Source organism: Ovis aries, chromosome Y (genome assembly GCF_016772045.2).
Source record: "Ovis aries strain OAR_USU_Benz2616 breed Rambouillet chromosome Y, ARS-UI_Ramb_v3.0, whole genome shotgun sequence".
Classification (NCBI taxonomy): domain Eukaryota; kingdom Metazoa; phylum Chordata; class Mammalia; order Artiodactyla; family Bovidae; genus Ovis; species Ovis aries.
This window is the reverse complement of record NC_082741.1, coordinates 7,227,773-7,241,286: the sequence shown is the minus strand read 5'-3', so window position 1 is coordinate 7,241,286 and position 13,514 is coordinate 7,227,773. Positions and strand designations below refer to the sequence as shown.

At 40.1% G+C, this 13,514-nt stretch overlaps 1 protein-coding gene and 1 non-coding gene across 6 annotated transcripts in view; one reads left to right on the top strand and one right to left on the bottom strand.

Annotated features, from left to right (window-relative positions):
- Positions 1–13,514, bottom strand: part of LOC132657159 (centriole and centriolar satellite protein OFD1-like) — an 84,506-nt gene that overhangs the window by 57,606 nt on the left and 13,386 nt on the right. For all 5 annotated transcript variants that reach the window (XM_060408671.1, XM_060408673.1, XM_060408670.1 and 2 more), the window contains exons 6-9: positions 9,337–9,444; positions 7,672–7,808; positions 7,189–7,362; positions 509–615 (exon numbers count right to left, since the gene is read on the bottom strand). In XM_060408671.1, the coding sequence (XP_060264654.1) occupies positions 509–615; positions 7,189–7,362; positions 7,672–7,808; positions 9,337–9,444 (526 nt within the window). The remainder of the gene's footprint in view (positions 1–508; positions 616–7,188; positions 7,363–7,671; positions 7,809–9,336; positions 9,445–13,514) is intronic.
- Positions 4,690–4,795, top strand: LOC132659088 (U6 spliceosomal RNA). The gene has a single exon (XR_009599049.1). It is a non-coding gene; the product is annotated as a U6 spliceosomal RNA (small nuclear RNA).

Below are 13,514 nucleotides of genomic sequence, written 5' to 3'. Positions count from 1 at the left end.
ACCTGATGATGGTATCTCCTTCTGCTTTCATCCCAGTGACCAATATTTCAAAAACAAAATGCTCATCTTCATTTAACCTGAAGTGCGCCTTGAAGCTAGGTGATAACACCTTTACAATCAAGAACTCTACTCTGCAGTTATTATTAGAATATGCAGACATATTTCAGAGAAGGCAATGGAAACCCACTTCAGTACTCTTGCCTGGAAAATCTCATGAATGGAGGAGCCTGGTGGGCTGTGGTCCATGGGGTCACTACGAGTCAGGCATGACTGGGCAACTTCACTTTCACTTTTCATTTTCCTACATTGGGGAAGGAAATCGTAATCCACTCCAGTGGTCTTGCCTAGAGAATCCCAGGGACGGAGGACCCTGGTGGGCTTCCATCTATGGGGTCGCACAGAGTCAGACATGACTGAAGTAACTTAGCACCAACAGCAGCAGCAGACATATTTAGTTCTTTTTAGTCTCATTCATTTTAAAAGTCCAAAATGGACACACATTACTTACAATTCAAAGGCTTCAATTCTTTGCTTCAGCTCAGCTTCTCTGCCTCTCAGCAAATCTATATCTTTTAGTAGAAGCTGCCTTTGGGCATAGATTTCTTTTGTTTCATTCTGCAGAGCAAAGCATTAACTTTTACCAAGCAAGCTAAAGAAAACAAAGGAGATGAACAAATACATTGCTTCCTAAATTCTAGAAAACAAAGGATGGACATTTAGGGGAACAATTTTCAAGAGGTTCCAATACAGGGTGTATGTTTTGCCTTTTTATCCCCACAAAACTGTACTTCCTTATCTCCCAAGGACTGTTAAGCTACATTACCCTGTATTTCTAGCATCCTTTGTCTATAGTTATTTTATTACTTCATTAACATCTCTCAGATACTGAAGAAAATTCATTAAGTTCTTCAGCCAGAGAAAAAAATGAAACTAAATGTTCATTCAGTAATAAAATGAAACTTAAAAGATGATGCCCCAAACAAATAACCACACTTCCATGTATGTGTTCCCTGAATACCTATCACATATTCAAGGCCACACTGGGTGTTGCATACATAAAGATGTATAGATACAGGTCAGTCTTCACCTTAAAAACAACAACAACAACAACTCAGTTTATTCACAACTCAGTTTATTCAGGGAGAGAAAGACAAACCAAACATGATGATTTCACAACTAAAGTAAATCGAGACTCCACAGGATGAATGATGCCTGGAGGAGTACATCAGTGAGGGGTCAGGAGAGGCATCATGAGGACCTGACATTCCAGCTGGATTTTGAAGACTGGACAATTTTATCAGGTCAAGAAGGGAAGGGGCATTCCAGGTGGCGGAATAAAGGGATGGTGCTCTTCATAAACGGCAACCTTCTCATGAGTCTTCGTAGATCAGTTGACTAAACCAGAGTTCAAGTCTGTGAAGTGACTGATCTGATCTAATCAGTCATCAATCTTCTTTTTGAACAGTATTGAAGTTTAGATGATTTACCATGCTATGTTAATTTCTGAGGTAGAGCAGCAACTCAGTTATACAAATGTATTTTTTAATATATTTTTTCCATTATGGTTTATCACAGGATACCAAATATAGTTCCATGCCCTATACAGGAGCCCCTTGTTGTATATCCATCCTATATATTAAAGTTTGAACTTGCTAATCCCAAGCTTCCAGTCCATTCCCAGCCTCTGCAACCTTGGAAACAAATCTGTTCTCTTGTGCCCATGAATATGTCTCACCGACATGTCCATTTGTGTTGACTGGTGACAGAAGCAAGGTCCGACGCTGTAAAGAGCAGTATTGCATAGGAACCTGGAATGTTAGGTCCATGAATCAAGGTAAATTGGAAGTGGTCAAACAAGAAATGGCAAGAGTGAACATCGACATTCTAGGAATCAGCGAACTAAAATGGACTGGAATGGGTGAATTTAACTCAGACGACCATTGTATCTAATATTGTGGGCAGGAATCCCTTATAAAAAAATGGAATAGCCATCATAGTCAAAAGAGAGTCCGAAATACAGTACTTGGATGCAATCTCTGAAAGGACAGAATGATCTCTGTTCGTTTCCAAGGCAAACCATTCAATATCATGGTAATCCAAGTCTATGCCTGAACCAGTAATGCTGAAGAAGCTGAAGTTGAATGGTTCTATGAAGACCTACAAGACCTTTTAGACTAACATCCCCAAAATATGTCCTTTTCATTATAGGGGACTGGGATGCAAAAAGTAGGAAGTCAAGAAACACCTGGAGTGACAGGCAAATTTGGCCTTGGAGTATAGAATGAAGCAGAACAAAGGCGAAGAGAGTTCTGCCAAGAGAATGCACTAGTCACAGCAAACACCCTCTTCCAACAACACAAGAGAAGACTCTATACATGGACATTACCAGATGGTCAACACCAAAATAAGGTTGATCATATTCTTTGCAGCCAAAGATGAAGAAGTTCTACACAGTCACCAAAAATAAGACCAGGAGCTGGCTGTGGCTTAGATCATGAACTCCTTATTGCCAAATCCAGATTTGAATTGAAGAAAGTAGGGAAAACCATGAGACGATTCAGGTATGACTTAAATCAAATCCCTTATGATTACACAGTGAAAGTAAGAACTAGATTTAAGGGACTAGATCTGATAGACAGAATGCCCGATGCACTGTGTATGGAGGTTCATGACACTGTATAAGAGACAGGATCAGGACCATCCTTAAGAAAAAGAAATGCAAAAAAGCAAAAGGGCTGTCTGAGGAGGCCTTACAAATAGCTCTGAAAAGAACAGAAGTGAAAAGCAAAGGAGAAAAGGAAAGATATACCTATTTGAATGCAGAGTTCCAAAGAATAGTAAGGAGAGATAAGAAAGCCTTCCTCAGTGATCAGTGCAAAGAAACAGAGGAAAACAATAGAATGGGAAAGACTAGTGATCTCTCCAAGAAAATTAGAGATACCAAGGGAATATTTCATGCAAAGATGGGCTCAATAAAGGACAGAAATGCTATGGACCTAACAGAGCAGAAGATATTAAGAAGAGGTGGTAAGAATATACAGAAGAACTGTACAAAAAAGATTTCACAATCCATATAATCAGGATAGTGTGATCACTCACCTAGAGGCAGACATACTGGAATGTGAAGTCAAGTGGGCCTTAGAAAGCATGACTACAAACAAAGCTATGGAGGTGATGGAATTCCAGTTGGGCTATTTCATATCCTAAAATGTGATGCTGTGAAGGTGCTGCACTCAGTATATCAGCAAATTTGGAAAACTCAGCAGTGGCCACAGACTGGAAAAGGTCAGTATTCATTCCAATCCCAAAGAAAGGCAATGTCAAAAAATGATCAAACTACTGCACAATTGCACTTATCTCACATGCTAGTAAATTACTGCTCAAAATTCTCCAAGCCAGGCTTTAGTAATACGTGAACCGTGAACTTCCTGATGTTCAAGCTGGTTTTAGAAAAGGCAGAGGAACCAGAGATCAAATTGCCAAAATCTGCTGGATCATAAAGAAACAAGAGAGTTCCAGAAAAACATCTATTTCTGCTTTAGTGACTATGCCAAAGCCTTTGATTGTGTGGGTCACAATAAACTATGGAAAATTCTGAAAGAGATGGGAATACCAGACCACCTGACCTGCCTTTTGAGTGACCTGTATACAGGTTAGGAAACAACAGTTAGAACTGGACATGAAACGATGGACTGGTTCCAAATGGGAAAAGGAGCACATCAAGGCTGTATATTGTCACCCTGCTTATTTAACTTGCATGCAGAGTATATCATGAGAAACACTGGGCTGGATGAAGCACAAGCTGGGATTAAGTTTGCTGGGAGAAATGTCAATAACCTCAGATATGCAGATGATACCACCATTATGGCAGAAAGTGAAGAACTAAAGAGCCACTTGATGATAGTGAAACAGGAGAGTGAAACAGTTAGCTTAAAAATCAACATTCAGAAAACTAAGATCATGACATCCAGTCCTGTCACTTTCTGGCAAATAGATGGGGAAACAGTGGCTGACTTTATTTTGGGGGGCTCCAGAATCACTGCAGATGGTGACTGCACCCATGGAAATTACAAGACGCTTACTCCTTGGAAGGAAAGTTATAACCAACCTAGATAGCATATTAAAAAAGCAGAGACATTACTTTGCCAACAAAGGTCCATGTAGTCAGGGCTATGGTTTTTCCAGTGGTCATGTATGGATGTCAGAGTTGGACTATAAACAAGGCTGAGCACTGAAGAATTGATGCTTTCGAACTGTGTTTTTGGAGAAGAGTCTTGAGAGTCCCTTGGAATGCAAGGAGATCCAACCAGTCCATCCTAAAACAGATCAATCCTAGGTGATCATTGGAAAGGCTGATGTTGAAGCTGAAACTCCAATATTTTGGCTACCTGATGTGAAGAACTGACTCATCTGAAAAGACTCTGATGCTGGGAAAGATTAAGGGCAGGAGAAGGGGATGACAGAGGATGAGATGGCTGGATGGCATCACTGACTCAACAGACATGAGTTTGGGTAAACTGTGTAAGTTAGTGATGAACAGGGAGGCCTGGCATGCTGAGAGGTTTATGGGGTTGCAAAGAGTCAGACACGACTGAGCAACTGAACTGAACTACATTTCTCATTTAAATGATATCATGTGGTATATTTCTCTTCCTGACTTCATCACATATCTTAAAGATGACATTGTTAGTACTCACTTTAACAGCATATATACAAAAGTAGAATGACACAGAGAAGATTAGCATGGCCCCTGCAAAAGGATGACTCACAAATTAGTGAAACATTTCATATTTTTCCTAGTTTAGACAGCAGTTCAGTCGCTTTGTTCATAGTGATGCTTCTAAAGTCCAATTGACTTCGTATTCCAGAACGTCTGGCTCTAGGTGGGTGATCACACTATTGTGGTTATCAGGATTATCGAGACGTTTTCTGTACAGATCTTCTGTGTATTGTTGCCACCTCTTCTTAATATGTTTTGCTTCTGTAAGGTGTTTGCCATCGCTCTTTATTGTGACCATCTTTGCATGAAATGTTCCCTGGTATCTCATTTTCTTGAAGAAATGTCTTCAAGATGTCTATTCTTTGCATGTAAGTGAGGCCAATTCCCAGAACTGCTTATACAAAACTTGCAGAGGGTTGTAATTACCCTTCAATAACCAGGTCTTCTTTGGAGAAATGCCTGTTTAGTTATACAGATGGCTAACAAACACATGAAAAGATGTTCAGCATCACTCATTATCAGAGAAATGCAAATCAAACCACAATGAGGTACCATCTCAGGACCACCAGTCAGAATGGCTGCTATTCAAAAGTCTACAAGCAATAAATGCTGGAGAGAGTGTGGAGAAAAGGGAACCCTCTTACACTGTTGGTGGGAATGCAAACTAGGACAGCCACTATGGAGAACAGTGTGGAGATTCCTTAAAAAACTGGAAATAGAACTGTCATATGACCCAGCAATCCCACTGCTGGGCATACACACCGAGGAAACCAGAATTGAAAGAGACACATGTACCCCAATGTTCACTGCCGCACTGTTTATAATAGCCAGGACATGGAAGCAACCTAGATGTCCATCAGCAGACGAATGGATAAGAAAGCTGCGGTACATATACACAATGGAGTATTACTCAGCCATTAAAAAGAATACATTTGAATCAGTTCTAATTAGGTGGATGAAACTGGAGCCAATTAAACAGAGTGAAGTAAGCCAGAAAGAAAAACACCAATACAGTATACTAACACATATATATGGAATTTAGAAAGATGGCAATGATGACCCTGTATGCAAGACAGCTAAAGAGACATAGATGTGTGGAAGACTCTTTTGGAGTCTGTGGGAGAGGGAGAGGGTGGGATGATTTTTGGAGAATGGCACTGAAACATGTATAATATCATATGTGAAACGAATCGCTAGACCAGGTTCAATGCATGATACAGGATGCTCAGGGCTGGTGCACTGGGATGACCCAGAGGGATATGGGGAGGGAGGTGGGAGGGGGGTTCAGGATGGGGAACACTTGTACACCCGTGGCAGATTCATCTGATGTATGGCAAAGCCAATACAATATTGTAATGTGATTAGCCTCCAATTAAAATAAATAAATTTATATTAAAAAAATAAAATGGATAACCAACAACAGACAAAACAAAACAACAACAACAAAAAGGGTCTTTTTGAGAAGCTCTAAGCAAGGGTGGACACTGGGAGCAAGCCTCTCACTTTCAAGAGAATTTCCTGACGGAAGCACCCCCCTGTCCACAGTAAGCAGGGTCCCAGATCTAGTCTGGTGTAAGATAGGCTCTTAACAAAGAAAACTGTTTTTTTTCTAAAGAAATGGGTCATATCCCTCCCCACATGCCCTCCTGCTACTGGGCAACCTCTGTATCTCCTGTCCAGCCACCAGCCTGGAAGATAGGATCAAATGGCCACTGGCAACGTTGGATGCCTCCATGCTAGAGACCTCATCTCTGCTCCCATGGCAGCACATTGTGTTTTGTGCCCATTCATGACCTCAAATCTCCATTTGCAACTCTGTTGTCTTGGCCCATCTTCTTCTGGTCATCAGAATCCCCAGAGTTGCTTCTCAGTATCTTTTAGGCAGCCACTAACCAATCCCATTGCCCTAGATTAGCAGCCACCTGCCATCTTGAGCTCCCTTCCACACTCTACTCAACCCAAGTCATCCATGAAATGGGCTGCCTTTCTGAAGCCAAGGAGTTTCAACTCTCTCAAGTTCCTCTACCTGAGCACCTCCATCTCTCCAGCTTTGCCAACACTACACACCCTCCTGAGAGCTGTACAAGGGCCCTCACCTGGAAGCCCTGAACTTGGTGTACTGTCAGTCCACACAGCCCACCTCAGCTGAGTCCTTTACACAGCTCAGTAGGCCTATCAGTTTTCCAGGGCTTTGTTTCATTTAGTGACAGCAGCCATTTCATATCTCTGATCCTCTCCTTCCTGCTGTTAATGAAGTCTCAAAGCTGCTGCTTCTTTGGTGTGAGTTTCTTCCATTCCCAGCATTCCCAGACCATACCATCTGCAGTCCCTTCCCTCCAGCCATCTCACAGAAAGGGTGTCTGCATATCCTTTTCAAGTCCCCTGCTTCCATTTGCATTCTTGACCCCAAGAACTACTAGAGAGGTAGCCCAGTGATGGCCAACCAGTAAATGATTTTAGAATATTACCTCCTGGTGCTTTTGAATTCTCTCAAGGGTCATCTTTTCACGAGATAAAAGGGTCTCAGATTTTGCTCGATAAGCTCTTTCCAATTCATTCCGGAACTCAGCTAATTCCTTCTCACACTTACTTTTCTCTTCTGTTTTAATTTTCTTTATTTCATTATCTTTAAAGTACTTCAACTGTCAGTTGATGAGAAAAAATTGTAAATATCAATAACTGTAGTAGAGAAACAACAAATGTTCTCTATTAACAGTGTCTAAATATATTTAGCTTATTTCATCTTCATGTTCCATCTCATTCATTATAATTCTAGGGTGTGCTTGGAAGTCATAAAGAAATGATGTTATCTGGAAAGATAAATAATATCCACAACAGTATAGTACCACATTCATTAGTAAAGATTTTTGCTATTTCTCCATATACCGAAGGTGAAGACATTAAAATTTGAGGAAAAATACCACTCTTGATGATAACAAGATGAATCTTACCTCCTGATTCATTTCTGCCTGTAGCTGCTGTTCTATTTTCCTCTTACATTCATTCAACTTAATTTCTAAGGATTCTAACTTTGGATGTTGAGGGCAAGCACCAGCAAACTCATTGTCAATAAGCTGAAGCTTCTCCACTACCAAAAAATAACACAGTATATGGGGTCAGAGACACATGTGCAGGTAAGCAAACAGAGCCACAGCTCTGTTCAAACACAGAGTATACTTAGGGAAAAGTGTAAGGATGTCTGCCATTTTACTTATTAATAGAAATGCATCCAAAAAAGTGAGAGTCCTTAATGGACAGACAGATAAGTGATGAAGCAAGTATAACAAACTTCATGGCAGACTCAAGATGTAAAAGTGTTTGCTGTAAAGCTTTCAACTTTTCTGAATATTTGAGAATCCTCATTATAAAATATCAGGGGAAAAGAAAACAAAAAATATACTTTAAGTCAGAGAACAATGGCTTTTCTTTCTTATGTCAAAGTGCCATGGGAGAAAGCTCTTTCACTGCACTTTGGTTAGAGCTAATTCACACTTTCAAAACTTTGACCCTAAGAGGAATCAAAGATGTTGTGTTTCACTTCCTCTACTTCACAGAGGAAGAAACTGATGCTCATCCAGGTGAAGGGACTTCCAGGAGGCTATGCAGCTACATAATGGCACCAATGGGGCTAAGGCCAGGTTGTCTCACATTCCAGCAGTCTTTTCAGGAGACCCCCAGCCCTCAAAACAACTGCGGATTTGAAACCAACCACACCACACACTGCAAACCTGGCCCTCTCATACAGTCTTAATCAGTGTTAACACCAATATTGCCAAAAAGTAGGCAGAGAAAAAAATAGCTGGCACAAGCAGATTAAAATATGTGCTCAGTTATGTCCGACTCTTTGCAACCCATGGACTATAGCCTGCCAGGCTCCTCTGTCCATGGGATTCTGTAGGCAAGGATACTGGAGTGGGCTGCCATTTCCTCCTCCGGAGAATCTTCCACACCCAGGGAACGAACCCATATCTCCTCTGTTTCCTGCACTGCAGGCAGATTCTTTATCACCTGAGTCATCAGAAATCAAACTATTGACAGGTATGTCTCTGACTGGCAAAATGTTACACATAGTTTCCATCTACTTTTTTGTATTCTACAGAAGGCTTATAACTCAGAAAAGGCTCTGGCTCACAGACCAGAAAATGTGGACTCTAATATCCCCTCTGATCCAGACAGGGCATTGCCAAGTTGTCCTTCCTCAAATGATCTTAGGTTTTTAAACTATAAAATGAAAGGATGGCCCACTGACTTTTCTAGTTCCCTGCAAAGTAAGTAGTCTAAGATCTTCCCACTTTAGTGGCTATAAAATAAAGCAAGATGAGACACAGGGAAGAACTTCCCAGTCAAAAGAGATTCAACTGAACAAACAAGGAAGTGGGCCTCTGGATCCACATGTGGAAAGCGTAGCCCTGGTGGTCATGAACGGAGAAGCAGCCCTGGAAAGCACCTTCTAGTCCCTCTGAGAGAAAATGAGCAATGATTCCAGAAAACATGTCACCAGCAGCCTGTATCCCTCTCAGTGAAGTAACAAATACATAATACAGTACATCAGGTCATCACCGTCACTGAAAATAGAAAATGGAAGAAGTGTAATTACGGAAGAAGATCACAATTACCAAGAGAGTCTTCGATGGGAAATGTTGAACTTGTCTGAGTTTCCATATTGCAACTCTCTTTATTTTGATGAAATTCTGCCAATTCTTTCAGAAACATAATGAGAAAATCTGAAAAGCACAAAGCATGTATTTTTGTTTTACAACTTTCTTTCATTCAACCATTCATTGTTCAATCACTGTTTATGCAATCTTGAACTTAACATTATCTTTCTCACATCATGTATCCTTTAAGAATAATTTCTGAGAAAAGTCCTTTCCAGACATGGAACAACAGACTGGTTCCAAATAGGAAAAGGAGTATGTCAAGGCTGTATATTGTCACCCTGCTTATTTAACTTGCATGCAGAGTACATCATGAGAAACGCTGGGCTGGAAGAAGCACAAGCTGAAATCAAGGTTGCTGGGAAAAACATCAATAACCTCAGATATGCAGATGACACCACCCTTATGGCAGAAAGTGAAGAACTAAAAAGCCTGTTGATGAAAGTGAAAGAGGAGAGTGAAAAGGTTGGTTTAAAGCGCCACATTCAGAAAATGAAGATCATGGCATCTGGTCCCATCACTTCATGACAAATAGATGGGGAAACAGTGGAAACAGTTGCTGACTTTATTTTTTGGGGCTCCAAAATCACTGCAGATGGTGACTGCAGCCGTGAAATTAAAAGATGCTTACTCCCTGGAAGGAAAGTTATGACTAACCTAGATAGCATATTCAAAAGCAGAGACATTATTTTGCTAACAAAGGTCCGTCTAGTTAAGACTATGGTTTGTCCACTGATCAGGTATGGATGTGAGAGTTGGACTGTGAAGAAAGCTGAGTGCCAAAGAATTGATGTTTTTGAACTGTGGTGTTGGAAAAGACTCTTGAGAGTCTCTTAGACTGCAAGGAGATCCAATCAGTCCATTCTAAAGGAGATCAGTCCTAGGTGTTCATTGAAAGGACTGATGCTAAAGCTGAAACTCCAGTACTTTGGCCTTGTCATGAGAAGAGCTGACTCATTGGAAAAGACTTTGATGCTGGGAGGGATTGGAGGCAGGAGGAAAAGGGGACAACAGAGGATGAGATGGCTGGATGGCATCACCGACTCAATGGACCTGAGTCTGAGTTAACTCTGGGAGTTGGTGATGGACAGGGAGGCCTGGCATGCTGTGATTCATGGGGTTGCAAAGAGTCAGACATGACCGAGTGACTGAACTGAACTGAAGCATGATATCAGACATGAAAATAAGAACTTATATATGGCATGAAAGAACAAAGTCAAAAGACAAATGACATATTGGAAACAAGTATCTACCATAATATGAACACAGAGGATTAATTTTCACAGTATCAAAAAGCTTTTACAAATCAGTACAAAAATATAAAAATCGCACAAGGACAAACTTTACAGGAAACAATTTTAATGTCAAATGCTGCTGCTGCTGCTAAGTCACTTCAGTCATGTCCGGCTCTGTGAGACCCAATAGATAGCACCCCACCAGACTCCCCCGTCCCCCTGGAGTGGGTTGCCATTTCCTAACATGAACAAAATCATAAATAAATGTGAATTAACACTATGACAGAAAGGTATTTTTTCCTCAACAGATATATTATCAAAGTTTTTATTTTATTTTATTTTTTTAATTTTAAAATCTTTAATTCTTACATGCGTTCCCAAACATGAACCCTCCTCCCACCTCCCTCCCCATAACATCTCTGTGGGTCATCCCCATGCACCAGCCCCAAGCATGCTGTATCCTGCCACTAAAAGTGTTGGCAAGAGAGCAGGAAAGCAGGCATGCTCTTTCACTCAGGAGGGGAATGGTCAGTATTTATCGATATTCAAAATGCAAGTGCCTTTAACCCAGTCATTCCACCTCTCTGAATTTATAGAATTAGACTTTCTCAAAAGTGTGTACCGCTGTACACCACACACTTCTAATGGCAAACCCCTATCAACAAGGGTTAATTAAATACATTAAAAAATATAATTAGTCTAAGTACATAGCTAGATAAAGATATACTGGCGGATAAAGGAAGCAAATTGCACTACAGTACAATGATTTCCTTCATGAACATATGTGCTTTAATTACATATAGACTTTGATCCCCATAAAATAATGCTGGTAGGATACACAAGACATTCTTCATTCTAGTTATCAGCAGAAAATGAAATTAGACTGTTGAGACTATTTTTCTTTGACTTTATACCTTTCTGAATAGTTCGAAGCTTTTTTTTTTTAAGCCATGCCATGTGGCTTGTGAGTTCTTAGGCACCTAACCAGGGGTTGAACCCAGGTCCCCAGCAATGGAGTCCTAACCAGTGGACCACCAAGGAATTCCCTGAAACTTGTTTTTTTTCTTAAGTTCTGAGCATAAATCTTGTAAGTTTTCAGTTTCTTAGAACAGGTGAATGGATTTCTGTATCAATCAAGGGCCTTTTTTTCTCTTGTCTTGACGATATTACAGTATACTTGTTCTTTTTAACTGAAGAATAGTAGATTGATAATGCTAATTTCTGCTGCATAGCAAAGTGATTCAATTATACATATACACTTTTAAAAATATTCTTTTCCATTGTGATTTATCATAGGCTACCAAATTTCTGGCAATTGTAAATAAAGTTGCTATAAACATTTGTGTGCAGTTTAAGTCATTTGGGTAAATACCTAGGACAATTATTGGTGGGTCACCTGGTAAGTCTATGTTTAGTTATACCACCAAACTGCGCCCTGCCCCCAAGCAACTATACCATTTGTCCCACCAGCAATGAGTAATAGCCCCTGTTGCTTCACATCCTTCCAGCATTTAATATTGTAGGTGAGTTGGACATTAGCCATTCCAATAGGTACAGAATATTACCTCATTTGTTTTAATTTCCATATTATTTGTCTAACAACAAACAATATGGAGCATCTTTTGATATGCTTACTTGCTGTTTGCATTTTCTTTGGAGAGTTATTTTTCAGACCTTTGCTAATTTTTTAACTGATTTGTCTTTGTTGAGTTTTCAGAGTTCTCTGTATATTTTTGACACAAGTCCTTTATTGGATGTCTTTTGGCAATACCATCATAATTTGTCTTTTCACTCTCACAGACATGCAATTTTAACTTTTTAACAAAATCTAACTGGTCTATTTTTTTCTTTCATTTAATTACACTTTTGATGTCATATCTCATCACCAAAACCAAGGTCACAAAGATCTTCCACTAATGTTTTCTTCAAGAAATTGTATCATTTTGTGTTTTACATTTAGAAATATAATTCATTTTCATCTAATTTTGTATAAGGTGTAAGGTCTAAGTTCATTTTTGTGCATATGAATGTCCAATTGCTCCAATACCACTTGTTGAAAAGACTAATTTTCTTCCACTAAATTGCTTTTCCTTTTGTCAAAAACTAGTTGACTGTATTGAGATCAGTTTAGTCACTCAGTTGTGTCTGACTCTTTCAGATTCCACAAACTGCATCATGCCAGGCCTCCCTGTCCATCAACAACTCCCAGAGTTTACCCAAACCTATGTCCATTGAGTTGGTGAAGCCATTCAACTATCTCATCCTCTGTCATCCCCTTCTCCTACTGCCCTCAACTGTTCCGAGCATCAGGGTTTTTTCAAATGAGTCAGCTGTTCGCATCAGATGCCCAAAGTACTGGAGTTACAGTTCCAACATCAGTTCTTCCAATGAACACCTAGGACTGATCTCCTCTAGAATGGACTGGTTGAATCTCCTTGCAGTCCAAGGGACTCTCAAGTCTTCTCCAGCACCACAGTTCAAAAGCATCAATTTTTCGGTGCTCAGCTTTCTTTATAGTCCAACTCTCACATCCATACATGACTACTGGAAAAACCATAGCCTTGACTAGATGGACCACTGTTAGCAAAGTAATGTCTCTGCTTTTTTAATATGCTGTCTAGGTTGGTCATAACTTTCCTTCCAAGGAGTCTTTTAATTTCATGGTTGCAATCACCATCTGCAGTGATTCTGGAGCCCCCCCCCAAATAAAGTCTGACACTGTTTCCACTGTTTCCCCATCTATTTGCCATGAAGTGATGGGACCAGATGCCATGATCTTAGTTTTCTGAATGTTGAGCTTTAAGTCAACTTTTTCACTCTCCTGTTTCACTTTTATTTGGTTCTCTATTCTATCCCACTGATCTATCTATCCTTTTGTCAATCACAGGTATGGACTTTAAC